This window comes from Callionymus lyra, chromosome 17 (assembly GCF_982586985.1).
Source record: "Callionymus lyra chromosome 17, fCalLyr1.hap1.1, whole genome shotgun sequence".
NCBI lineage: Eukaryota > Metazoa > Chordata > Actinopteri > Syngnathiformes > Callionymidae > Callionymus > Callionymus lyra.
Window position 1 is genome coordinate 22,588,127 of NC_141834.1, and position 14,605 is coordinate 22,602,731.

Below are 14,605 nucleotides of genomic sequence, written 5' to 3' on the forward strand. Positions count from 1 at the left end.
TGGGTTTATATTTGGCTTTTAACTGCTGTTCTGGTCACAACTAGAAACCCAGAGAACCTTGACCTTATAAAATGAGTCTTAGAATCCAAGCACCGACGTGAGTCATGTGACCGCGATGATGAAACGTGTTGTCGTACGTTGTTTTTAGGTTACTAAATAATATCGCAACAATTTCAAAGACCCAGGATTGCTACGAAACTACAACACTGTTCACCAGTTTCACCAAATCCTTGACTGAAGCCATCGTTGTTTGATCGTAGACAGACTTGATGTAAAGAGCCCCTAGACAGAGGTATGCCTCCTGTCAGTGCTCTTCAAATGGTTGACTTCATTTACATCTATGGTCAGATGTTCAGTCTTGACCACTTGACAAGGTCATGCTGACCTCGGCTCTGACCTCTGACCCCGGGGTAAATGACGCACTTGAGCTATAGATTGGCAGGAAAACCCCTCGATATCTAATGAGCGTCGGCTTCGGTCCCAACGGACGATCATTTGTTTGGTTTTTGTCGGAAACTGTACGTCTGTGAATAATGTGCGAATGACGAGCGCTGCCGTCGGCCAGCTGGCAGGTCCGCGTCCGCCGCCGCTAAGACGCGCATCGCGATGCTCACTGCGATGCCAACCTCTTTGTCCGAGATGTATTCATAGTTTGGTCGTTATTGCGGAGTTTTCGGGCTTTAAAAGTCTGACCGAAAATACTTTGATACGAAAAGATCCAACAGTTTTATCCCATCATCTGACACCGTACTGATGGACGCGCGAGAGGGTTTGTCGACCAGAGTCTTTGTTTAAAGTTTGTTTTGGTAATATTTTATTACCTCGACTGGATTCTTAACCAGGAGCCGCAACTGCGATCTCTTGTTTTATGTTTTCATGTCGATTTCTTCTGTTGACCTTTCTTGAAAAATGACCCTTTCCAACGATCGAGGAAAGGTTGATCTTAACGCCATTAATCTCATAAATGATCAATATTGCTCGAGGTTAGACTTTTTCTACAAATGGATTGTTCAAGAAAGTATTTTGGATCCAAACTTGCGTAAAAAATCAGTTTTATTGAAGTTTTAGTCAGAAAAAGGTTGTCAACATGGATGGAAATTACGCCGAGAAAAACAGTATTTGCTTCTTTTTCTATTCATTTCCAGACAATTTCAGGAGAAACTTTGCTTTTTTTTGGTGAGTAAAAAATGTAAAATAATGTTTCTCTGGAACCTTTGCACTGAAACTTTTTGGATAGATTTTGGGCTCGTAAGGACATCCTGAACTTATGGACTTTGTAATCTTGATAACTACGACCTTAAAATAATTTAAGATGTAGAAATAGTTTTTGATTGACTGTTGCTTGATAGTGGTCCAAGTAATGGCTACATATAAGTAAGAAAAGAATATACAATTGTTTACAATTTGTTTGTTTTGTTTTTTTTTGTGTCATTTTGTTTCAGCCATTATAACAGTCTTGTTCTCTGCATCGACCAATAACACAGTTCACTTACTTAGATTATTTGGTTATATTTGTGTTTTTATTTCATCATTTTCAAAAGATAGCGTCAAAGCTGCAGTGTAGTCAAAATATTGACCGTTGTTATCAGTTGTTTGACGCAATACTGATACAGGGTTGACTCCAAATGTCATTCACGCTTCTCTCTCCTACTATCGGGATGACCTCTGACCTCAAGTGGGAAATCTATCCGAAGTGTCGTCAACGTTGTTGTCGTGTCGTCAGTTTTCTGCGCTCCACAGGGCGTGGTGTTGTGCGTCGGATGTTTGTCGTGAGCAGCGGGACGGCGAGCTAACGCTGCAGACGTGACAATATTAGCTTTCTATCAAACATGCCCCTCAAATACCTCCGCGGGGTCGTGAACTCCGGAATAAAAGCCTCCGTCTTCGCCAGCCTGACCCGTTGGGTCCAGAAATATCCCCCCCGGGTCTATCTTGGGAGCTGGACACATGCCTGCTGGGTATTTCTGGGTCTGTGTTTACAGGTGTTTGTTCACGTCCAGCCGCGCCAGCAGGTTAATAGGATACCCTCTTTAAGAAGTTGAAATAGACTGAAGCCAGGGTTGTTTAATTTTGTAATTGGCTTCTTTGACCAGAGGTTGGCTCCCAGACACAGGTCCTGGGGCAACATTTAAGCTCCCGGGCCTGGCTTTTCATGTTCCGCTGGCTTACGATCGCGTCTTATCTGATTATTGTGCCGTCGCTCCGGGATTATTACTTATTGCTCGTTGGCCGAGCATCCGATGAGGTAATTGCCTCACGAGATTAAGAGAAGTGAAGAAAATATGCAGGTTTTCTAAAGCTCCGGGTTCACGTTTGTCTTGTTTACTCGGGTCGATGTGGGTTAAGAAGCGCTTTATCCTCATCCTTCCTTCTTCCTCTCCGTGGACCTGACCCGACTCTCTTCCTTCTTCCTCTCCGTGGATCCTGACCCGACTCTCTTCCTTCTTCCTCTCCGTGGATCCTGACCCGACTCTCTTCCTTCTTCCTCTCCGTGGATCCTGACCCGACTCTCTTCCTCATCCTTCCTTCTTTCTCTCCGTGGATCCTGGCCCGACTCTCTTCCTTCTTCCTCTCCGTGGATCCTGACCCGACTCTCTTCCTTCTTCCTCTCCGTGGATCCTGACCCGACTCTCTTCCTTCTTCCTCTCCGTGGATCCTGACCCGACTCTCTTCCTTCTTCCTCTCCGTGGATCCTGACCCGACTCTCTTCCTTCTTCCTCTCCGTGGATCCTGACCCGACTCTCTTCCTTCTTCCTCTCCGTGGATCCTGACCCGACTCTCTTCCTTCTTCCTCTCCGTGGATCCTGACCCGACTCTCTTCCTTCTTCCTCTCCGTGGATCCTGACCCGACTCTCTTCCTTCTTCCTCTACGTGGATCCTGACCCGACTCTCTTCCTTCTTCCTCTCCGTGGATCCTGACCCGACTCTCTTCCTTCTTCCTCTCCGTGGATCCTGACCCGACTCTCTTTCTCATCCTTCCTTCTTCCTCTCCGTGGATCCTGACCCGACTCTCTTCCTTCTTCCTCTCCGTGGATCCTGACCCGACTCTCTTCCTTCTTCCTCTCCGTGGATTCTGACCCGACTCTCTTCCTTCTACCTCTCCGTGGATCCTGACCGACTCTCTTCCTCATCCTTCCTTCTTCCTCTCCGTGGATCTGACCCGACTCTCGTCCTCCTCCACAGGTTCCTGTCTCTCCGTCTTCTGTCCGAGCAGACGACGTCCGGCAAACTGTTTGGAGACGAGCGAAGCATGGCTGTGGCCGGGTGTCCGGACTACTTTATGCATCACCCCAACTATCAGGTACAGTCCATGGATTTGAATGTACTGAACACACGAGAGATGAACCTGTCAATAATATACACTTGATGGTAACACTTTGTCTGAAACTCACAAATATACTATGGGAATGACTTGTATTGTTATTATTAATAATAATTACAGACTTTTGATCTGCTATCATAGTCGGTTATAACTGTTACTTCTGGGACCATAAGCCCGACGTAAGCCACACAAGTCTGGTACCGACAGCCGGGTCGGGTCCTAAAAGTGTTGGTGTCAAATGATGTGTTACCATTTTTTTAAAAAAACAACAAAAAAAACCTCTATAAACACATCAGGACTACGGCTGGGGATCCTTGACAGTTTGCAAAGTTTGTTTGGTTTTGGTGAATCAAAAGTAATTGTTCTCCTAATATTTAACAACAATTCTACTTCATGCATGCTCCGCCCTCTACAGGCTGTCCCACTGGGTCACCTCCCAAGGAAATCCATTGCAAAGCCTGTAGATGGCAGAGCACATGTTCGTGAAACAAGTATTATGACTGCGACAGTAACTATCGTCTTAAAGTATCACATATTATACTTAAACGTAATTGTAAAAAATGAATGAGCTAAAACTTAAGTTGTGTGACTTTGTTCTCACTCGGTGACACATAGTTAAGTCCCTACTTAACACAGTCAAGTACTGGACAATACTACACATATATACTTGTTACTACACTATCACAACACCAGAGTCAAGTACTGGACAATACTACACATATATACTTGTTACTACACTATCACAACACCAGAGTCAAGTACTGGACAATACTACACATATATACTTGTTACTACACTATCGCAACACCAGAGTCAAGTACCGGATGTATTGTCCAGTACTACAGTATCACGATATATCTATATAGTAGAGTAGTAGATAGTAATAAAGGTGTATGACTGTGTCATCAAGTGTGTAAAGTCAACAAGCATGTATACTTTTTTAGATGTACAGAAACTTTATTGAAAAATACACCAGATCAGATTAATAAACTTCATAAATTAGAAATGAATAAATAAGTAAGAACAGAGTATACAGGAGTAAATACTGTCTATAAGTCTCACCACAGTCTAAGTTGTTAACAGGAGACGAATAATACAGTTGGATTTAGTAGATTAATCTGACCTCACTACAAATAATCCTACATTTGAGAGTGTTGGTTCCGAAGCTTGTGTGTTGGTGAGTCGGTTCATCGTAACCTTTGACCCGGGAGCCTGAGGACAGGAAGTTCACCCCGGCTCATCTCCAGAGCTCAGAGATTTGTGTGTTTTCAAGTTTCTCTGTTGCTTCAGCTGAAGGATTTCACCTGATGCCACGAAAACACTCGCAACCGAGCGCTCAGGGTGTAACTGAGGAGTTTATGGATCTAAATAAACACAATCAAGTCTTCAGGAGTATAAACCGTCTGATCATGTGATGTCAGAGCCTGTTGTGCTCGTTTGTCTCTTCAGGAAAAGCTTGCAAAGATTTGTCGCCACTCTTTTTTGCTGTTTATTGCTTTTTATTTAACCCTTTTAGTTTGAAAAACTTTCAAAACCGGCGTCAGTCCTTCATGAACGAGGTCAGTGGAGGGATATAAACGGTCCATGACCTTCTACTCACCAAAAACACTAAACGACTCTTGGAAATAAATGTAAATTCCTGGAATGTTGGCGTCTCGTAGTCAATGTTATCCTAAAACAATCATACAAGTCAAATAAATGAGTCAAGAAGTGAAATAAAAACATTATTTTGTGCAAATATGTATTAAATAAATCCTAGATAATGTAGAAGATTTATATTTTTTAAATTAAATTTTCACGTGAAAGTCGAATCTGAATCCGCGTGAGAGCAGAAACTGCGAGTCCTTCGACGCCCAAAACACAATATTGTTGTGTATAAATGTGGTCGGTGCCTGCAGTGTGTTGGGTTTCAGTGGATCTGAGCCGATCGCTGGATAAACAAGCCGAAGTGGAGAGTCATGGATAGCTTGTTATAGTTCTGGATAAACATGAACAAGTTTGCTCGCTTTCCCATCGTCGAGCTTCATCTCACACTTTTGCACGTGTTGATCTTGAAGGTTCTCTCGCGTCTTTATGTAGAAGAGCTGGAGTTTGAAGAGCCTCAGGAGAGAGTTTAAACGTTCCTAGAAAACCTTCTTCTGCTCAAACATGATCCGGGAAAAGTCACTGTGTCAACACTTGGAAATATAATTCACGCTGACATCAACTTCTTAAACGTTTTCTTTCCTGAGTAAAGATTTAAAAAACGGTTCAGAAGCCGCGACTTCCGACCTCCGTCCTCCTGTCAGGACATTTGACCTCCTGATGACCTTTGCGGAAGGCAAAAGCCTTGACCTGAACTCCTCTCTCGTTTGAAGGACCGACCTGCAGACCTTTGTGTCTTCGATGCTTCAACCGTGTCTGTGGCCCACGATCGACCTCTTTTAAAACAACAAGAATAAATAACCGGAGCTCAGACGCTGCAGTTACTCATCAATACTCGCTGCTTACAAACACTTTTCACTCCCTTTTGAGAAAAAAAAGATGTTTATGACTGTAGCTTGTTATAATTCATTTAAATATGTGAGAAAAACCACCATTTAATTTTATTAAACATGTTAAACCTTTTGTATTTAGTGATTTAACAGTATTTCTTGTGTAAATGTTTTGCTTAATTCTCACATATATTTATATTTATTATTATAATTTCTGTATTTTGCGTTTCAAGAGCTGCCATTGTGTTATATTATTTTCTTTCTTGGGTTTGGCGAAGCCGAACCATCAACCGTCGCCGCACATGAACACACACAACACGAACACACTGGGCTGTGAAATCCCACCAACGGTCGAGGGTCCCGGTGCCGTCGGGGCGACCGGTCCGAGGGTCCGTCACAGTCTGATGGCCGCGACTGTGGATTTAGTGCCGCGTCAGAGTGTCACCGATGCCATCTTCTTTGTTCCGTCACCTTCATAACCAAGTGTTCGGAGGCGAGTCTTCCTCAAACCCTCTTAATCTGGTCCAGACGGCTTGAACTTCGGACCTCCGTACGAGAACAATACATTTCTATTAATTGGATGCGGTTGAACCGGTCTGTTGGGGGGGCCACCATGGATAAAACCATACGTCGAGATGGTACATTTAGTTCTGGAGCGACTTAAGAGAGACTTCAGTTCTCATCCAACACTTTTCTGTTTGGTTTTACGAAGCATCGGAGAAGATTCTCGCACATAGACGGTGAGTCCGAACTCTTTACCCGCAGATTCCCTCAACTTTGTGTTGTCATTTTTTAAGTGAGGTCACGATCTCATGGTCGGTACATTCTTCTGCGGCTCCCGGTGCCGAGACGAGTCCAGGTTCTGTTGCCGTCTTGGGAATCGTCGGAGGTTCGGCAGCAACAATGGAAAATTAGTCATTAGCGCTTCCATTGTAGAGGAAGTTTAGCCGCTAACCGCTTTAAATGAAGCAGAACAATCGAGCACAACAGTTTTGATCTCCTCGTCAGAGGTGGTCCTCAGTGTAAGGGAGACGTCGGCGACACCAGTCCGCGGCGGAACACGGTGTTCCTGCTCCTGCTGCTCCTGCTGCTAGGCCAACGCCGCCATCCTCGCGTACACAAAGGAAACACACCCCTGCATCCCATAATGATTCTCCAGCCGTGAGATGTTTCATGAACATGGTGTTTCTTCACGTGTCAGCCACGATGACATTATTCTAGAAAATGATTCTAGTTTTGGCACTAATTTCATCAAGAAATACAAAATATTTAAACCATTTTAATATGTAAACATACTTACATTTATGATATAATATGAAGGACAAACATGTTTTGTAGAAATCTTACACAAAAACAGTGTTTTTGACATTTTCTTTTTTATCAACAGAACTCAAAAGTAAACATTTTCGGGGTGTTGATGGTTAACTTTATAAAACACATCATTGTATCACTTTATTCATTCAAATTCATTAGAATCTGGCGGCAGAATCTGTGTTTTCAAAACCATGTTTGAGGAGTTTGAGTTCTAGGAGTGAGTGTAGGTTCAAGATATACTTAAACATCGCAGTATTTTGTTTCATCCCAATTCTGTATCAATATTAAACAACAATATCAATTCTTCAAATTAAAGAGCAAGTATTCACTTGTATTTATTCTTGTAGATAATCTGTTTCAATTCATTAACACAACATTGTTTGTTTACTATTAAACTCTTCAAAATAAACACTATATATTGCCCGTGTATCCTGATGAGTATCGTACCTCCAGGTTCTACTCGCATCTAGTAGTTTTACTTTTCTGTCTTCCTCGGTGCTTTTCTAACGTTTGTCATTTTGAGCACGAGAAGAAACTCAACTTTTCAACTCTGTTTGTTTTCTGCAGCAAGACAACATCGACCGCTCGTCCGGCCACAGACAAGGAAACCTCATTGGCCAGAGCTTCCAGCCGACAGCCAATCAGAATTCTCCCAGTCATCAAGGTTCGTACCTTAAGAATCATAAGAAACGATGTTTGATGCTTCAGTGAATGAAGGCCTGAAGTGACACGAGAAACAATCTCCAGACCTTCAACCAGATCATCTGGTCTGGACAGTTCAGGGCGACCTTCAGCCGGGGCGTGGGGGGGGGGCGGGGTCGCTATAAATCATACAGTATTGGGGTCTCTCTGCTGTAAACATGTCAGCAGTTCAAAGTGCGACCCGCCCGGACACGGGGTGCCATTATAACAACGCCGCCATCTCATTGTAGCGCGCCGGGTTCAGGACAATCGGAGCATGAGATTTAAGCACAATATTGGCCCAGCATGGGAGTCCAGGGGGGGCGGCGGGTCTGCGGCGACTCAACAAGTGAATTAGAGCGTTTGTCCGGAACATGGGAAATAAATGGAGCAGAAATCTCATTGTGGTTCTGCAGGATCAGCCCATGTTGAGGGACCCCAGCAGTTGACTTTGAGACCATCGTGTAAAACCATTGAAACGAAGGATCCTGAGAACACGGAGCCAAATACTCACGTCTTGTTACTACATCGACGTTGTATTAAAGCTTGATAATCCCTGGTGATGGTATTAAACACATTTTCCAGGCAGCCTTTTTTAATTTTCTTGGATTTAATAAAGTGACCTGCTGCTCGCCGGGTCTGCACTGAAGGTCAAACTTGGGTAAAGCCGCTAATATCTGGAACAATGAAGCTTTGTCACGTCGCAGGTCTGAATCTTTTCCTCTTTTGAAGTTGTGGCGATTGTTGTTTCCTGTCTCTTGATGCTGTTTTTATACATTTTATTTACCGTATTTTCTGCACCTCCAATGAATGGCCTATTTTAGAAGTGTTTTCATAAATAGTTTGCACCGGATTATAAGGCGCATAGAATAAAAGATAGAGTTTGACTGGGGTTGTGTTATCATCCACTAGATAAAGCTGAGCTAAAGGAAACGTGAACAATAAGTAAGTAAGTAATATTTACTTATATAGCGCTTTTCGAGACCAGGGTCACAAAGCGCTTAAACAATCAAAACAATACTCAAAAAAGGACATACTTTAAAGATCAAGATAATACTGAGAACAACACAGGAGTTCCAGAAATTCAAGGAAACGGATAAAGTCAAATTTTATTAAGTGTTCTGAAAACTCCGTTCACTCCCATGGTAACGATGTTCAGATGATGTTTAAAAGGCTTCAAGCAGCAGCGCGTGAGACTGTGTTGTGAGAAGACAAAAGTTGAGCGCGTGTATGACGGCTAGAGCGCACGTGTATGACATGTTGAATGCACGTGTATGACTGATTTGGAGCGCCGCAGAGTGATTTTGAGTGTACAACAACCAAGACACACTCGCTCAAAACGGTGGCAGTAATCTTACTCCATAGACGTCCACCATGATGTGACTTGGGTCATAAAGCCCACCCCCGTGATGACGCAATGACGTAATCCCGCCCTCGGCGTGTCGGCTCAGTCGGCCCAGAGTCATGATCTTCATATATAAGGCGCTCTGGATTATAAGGCAAACTGTCGTTTTTTAAGAAATATAAAGGCTTTTATGTTCGCCTTATAGTGCGGAAAATACGGTACTCATTTTGATTCATTTCTTGATTATCATCTGGGTATCATTGATCCGAGTGCATAATGTTCTTGGTACTTTTGTCGGCTGCTGTGTGGCGACTGAAACCCTCATTTCCCAAAGTTTTTTTTTCATGTATCAACACAAATGCTGTCTGGTGTTAACAACTCAAAGGTTGTGATTCTCTGTGTAACGATGGATCAAGAGTCATTTTTACTCAAACGGTTGACGATACATGTGTAGAGACTCTGGAAGATGATATGAAATGTTCTGTTGTAATAATGACCATTAAAAGTCAGATAATTGATAATCAATAAGTTAATAAATGAATATCCGTTTTTGTAACGACAACAAAGATGATTCTTAAAAAACACTGTGACACAGGCTGTAATAAATCTAAGAGGCTTTTCTGTTTTTTCTTTTACCAAGAGATCAAAAAAACTCACTACTTGAAGATCCAAGAGTCGATACTTGAGTAAAAAACTGGTAAACAAACCTGTAAAGATCATGAGAAGCCAGTGAATGAAAAACAGAAATGTTCTTTTTCTGCTCATAGTTGGCAACTTTGTTCTTGTTCTGGTTGAAAGTGATGATTTTGTCTGAAACACCAGAGAAGAGAACATAGTCTTGAAGTGAAGAAAGCGTTGATGAGGAACGACTGTTAGAGGATGATGTTTGATGTTTGTTGGTCAAGTCTTGACGTGAATCTATTGTTAAATATAATTTGTTTTTGTTTTCGGTTGATCCAGCAACATGTCACTGAGAAACATGTTTTCAAACTCTTCACAATGAACACACTGTTGAGCTGCGAGTGCGAGTCCCACATTCTAAAAACCCCCTCTTGCCTTTGCTGTCTCATGTTGGAGGTCGAGCTGTTATTTATGTCGTCGATGAAAGATGATGTCAGAGGAACCAGAGAAGGAGAGTCAAGTATCCTGCTATATATCGTGATAGTGTAGTAACAAGTATGTATGTGTAGTATTGTCCAGTACTGGACTCTGGTGTTGTGATAGTGTAGTAACAAGTATGTATGTGTAGTATTGTCCAGTACTGGACTCTGGTGTTGTGATAGTGTAGTAACAAGTATATATGTGTAGTATTGTCCAGTACTGGACTCTGGTGTTGTGATAGTGTAGTAACAAGTATGTATGTGTAGTATTGTCCAGTACTTGACTCTGGTGTTGTGATAGTGTAGTAACAAGTATGTATGTGTAGTATTGTCCAGTACTTGACTCTGGTGTTGTGATAGTGTAGTAACAAGTATATATGTGTAGTATTGTCCAGTACTGGACTCTGGTGTTGTGATAGTGTAGTAACAAGTATGTATGTGTAGTATTGTCCAGTACTTGACTCTGGTGTTGTGATAGTGTAGTAACAAGTATATATGTGTAGTATTGTCCAGTACTGGACTCTGGTGTTGTGATAGTGTAGTAACAAGTATATATGTGTAGTATTGTCCAGTACTTGACTCTGGTGTTGTGATAGTGTAGTAACAAGTATATATGTGTAGTATTGTTCAGTACTTGACTCTGGTGTTGTGATAGTGTAGTAACAAGTATATATGTGTAGTATTGTCCAGTAATTGACTCTGGTGTTGTGATAGTGTAGTAACAAGTATATATGTGTAGTATTGTCCAGTACTTGACTCTGGTGTTGTGATAGTGTAGTAACAAGTATATATGTGTAGTATTGTCCAGTACTTGACTCTGGTGTTGTAGTATTTACAGACCACATGACTCTTGATGAAGTCGTAACTACTTTCATTTGTATTCAAACCAAAATATGTCCAAACATCAGCTTTAAAAGCTGCTGGACTGTATCCTCTCGTCCTCAGTCATCATTCTTCCTTTAGCTGTGGACGTAACAACTGCTGCCATCAAGAGGCAGGAAGATTTTGAGCAAACAGAAAAATGAACTGCTTTGTTTCTTTTGTAAATATATAATATTAAAGGAGGGAATTATTTCTTTAATACACTTTTTTTCAATTATAAACTTTAAAACGAACTAAAAAAAATGCAGTCCAATAAATCATAATAATAATATTTTTCTAAGTATCAATTCAGTGATTTTAAATATCTATTTTGAATAGAGAAAGACAATATTTAAGTGTATGGATATTTTCTTGCACCACCAATAGAAGCAAATTCTATTTTCTCAAGTATGGAAATTTGACAGAAGATTGAAGAAGATTCTTGTCATTGTTTCTAAAAAAGCTTTTTTTATGAAGTTGAATCAATTAACTGAACTAACATCATCGACGTGTTTATGGAAGTGAGAACAGTAACAGAAAAATCCTCAAGAATCTAAAATAATAAATAATTTAAAATGCTTTTTTAAATTGAGACTCAATCGCCCGTTAAGCTCCAACATTTGCTCCTAATATCTTTAAATTCCTTCAGCGAGTCCAGGATCGACATGTTTTCGTGTGTTTTCTCCTCCGAGTGTTTGTGTTGATTCTGGATCTAGCGATGAAAAAAAACCAGGTTGTTGTAACTGTGTTGAAACCCCGTCATGGATAAATTTATCCTGCTCTTGAGCAAACATTTAGAAACACGCCTGTTATTAGGAAGCGTTCTATTAATAGTTGTTGAGGTTCGGGCTGTAGTGGCCTCACCCCGTGTGAACCAGCTCCCCCTCCACACTTTCTTTAATAAGACTCTCTTTCTCCCTTTATTGACTCTCTCTCTCTCGCTCCCTTCATCCTGTTCCCTCCCTCCGTCTCGTGTTCTGGTTCCGACACTCCCACCCTCTCCGGACCTATCGGATGGTGGCCCGGCGGTGGGTGTGTCGCGCCGTCACCCGAGGCTTTGTGCGCCGCCGTGACACACTTTAGCGTCCGACATGCTGGTCTATAGCACATGTCCATGGACGCCTCCTATAAGACGTGAGCATCAATGCACAGGCAGATTAGCAAACCGTATGGATCGGCGCCGGCCTCGTCGCCTAATTACCAGAGATGTTGGTGCGGAACTGATGGTTCTTACAGTTGGTATGTGCGTTACATACGTGAGGCGCACAATAGACGCTTCATGGAAACATAGTGGCTCCAATTTTACACCTAATTGAACCTGCCATGACGTGTTCAGATCACCATGTGCTTGATACCAAACATACGACAACATACGACCACGACTACATTAGTACTCAGAGAGCCCCCCCCCCACCACCAGATGATCGTTTGTTGCCCCTGCCAAGGAGTGTATGGTTGTGTAAGATTGATGGTTATGAGGTTCAGGATGTGAAGGTGATTTTCTGAGATTCTTGTGTTTGTCTTTGTTTTATCTTGATATTTTAAATACTTATTTTATTGTATATTGTTTTGATTGTTCAAGCGCTTTGTGACCCTGGTCTGGAAAAGATCTACAAATATTACTTACTTACTTACTTACTTGCATCATTGACTTGCATGGTCTCTCATTGCTGCTGACCTGAACTAACCAAACACGTGTAATGATTGTGTTGAATGTGTAGTCAGTGTTTAATCAGTTGTGTTAACTTAAGACTTGGTAGAGATCGATGGGCGTTAGTTCAATACTTGACTTCTGCCAAATTATCTTGAATTGTTAAGGTTTTATTTTAATGTTTTTGTTGTCATGAGTTGGAGTTTGTTTTGTCAAGAATCTATTTATTTAATACGCATCACGTTATTATATATAGTGATAGTGTAGTAACAAAGATATATGTGTGGTATTGTCCAGTACTTTACTCTGGTGTTGTGATAGTGTAGTAACAAGTATATATGTGTAGTATTGTCCAGTACTTGACTCTGGTGTTGTGATAGTGTAGTAACAAGTATATATGTGTAGTATTGTCCAGTACTTGACTCTGGTGTTGTGATAGTGTAGTAACAAGTATATATGTGTAGTATTGTCCAGTACTTGACTCTGGTGTTGTGATAGTTTAGTAACAAGTATATATGTGTAGTATTGTCCAGTACTTGACTCTGGTGTTGTGATAGTGTAGTAACAAGGATATATGTGTAGTATTGTCGAGTACTTGACTCTGATGTTGTGATAGTGTAGTAACAAGTATATATGTGTAGTATTGTTCAGTACTTGACTCTGGTGTTGTGATAGTGTAGTAACAAGTATATATGTGTAGTATTGTCCAGTACTTGACTCTGGTGTTGTGATAGTGTAGTAATAAGTATATATGTGTAGTATTGTCCAGTTCTTGACTCTGGTGTTTGAATTTAGAGACTTTTGACGAAGTCGTAACTGCTTTAATTTATGTTCAAACCAAAATATGTCACTGTATCCTCTCGTCCTCAGTCATCGCCAGGATTGTATTGTTCCTCTAGTTGTGGAGGACGTAATTCTGCCATCTAGAGGCCGGAAGTACATTTGCAAAACAATTGTGAATGAATGTATTTATTAAAATTTTACACTCACCTTATTGAAATATAAACCCTAAAACAACTATGAAAAAAGTATTATTTGAAAGTCAAAAAAGGGGTCACAAAATCAAATAATCGATACATGGCTGTTGAATACTGATAAAGTATCGTGAACAAAATATCGTGATATTTACGTGTATCAATATTTCCTCACACTCCTACTGTCAGCGAGTGTTTGCAATGACCCAACGATTCTTCACTTGTTAATTTTTTTATAGTTGTTGAAGCATTAAAAATATCAATGCACTGAGAGTGACGAGTCCTTCAAGATGTTTGTGGATCCAGATGGTTATTTAGACATTTTAGGTCAAAATTATTTTCAGAATAAGAGCGTTACTGAGTCTCTGGAGTCCTGTGGGTGCAGCATTGAGGTGCAGACGTGTCTCTGAGCCATGAAGCTAACGTTCAGGAGGTTATCGAGCAGGATGTTTGTTCTGAGGGTTAAGTCCTGACTCTGCTGCACGTCTCACGAAGAAGGTCTTGATCATCGACCAGCGTGATCGACCGCCTCAGATGAAGAACTCTTGAACCATCTATTCATCCTTCTCCTCATCGTTCCCTGAGCACTGAGCCATATAGCTCTCTAGGTTATCTATAAGTAGCTGCTCCAGCTTACCTGCCACTATTAATACCTGCGGATTAACCGGCTCCGATTCACAGCCGCTGTGATACGAGTTCAGCAGAACATTTCCAGGAACCACGATAACATCTGCAGGAATATTTGCTGATTCTCCTGGTGTGTGTTTGCTGAAGGAACAGTTGTGCGTCATGTGTGTCCGACTTGAATCCACTGACCTGGACCTGTTGCCAACTACTAATTCAGTCAACTATATTTCTTATATACCATTCAATACGATATATT

At 41.4% G+C, this 14,605-nt stretch overlaps 1 protein-coding gene across 1 annotated transcript in view; it reads left to right on the plus strand.

Annotated features, from left to right (window-relative positions):
• Window positions 1-14,605, plus strand: part of LOC148063038 (growth factor receptor-bound protein 10-like) — a 69,687-nt gene that overhangs the window by 16,581 nt on the left and 38,501 nt on the right. The window contains exons 2-3 of the mRNA XM_087812113.1: window positions 3,184-3,301; window positions 7,678-7,774. Of these exons, the coding sequence (XP_087668239.1) occupies window positions 3,251-3,301; window positions 7,678-7,774 (148 nt within the window). The 5' untranslated portion in view covers window positions 3,184-3,250. The remainder of the gene's footprint in view (window positions 1-3,183; window positions 3,302-7,677; window positions 7,775-14,605) is intronic.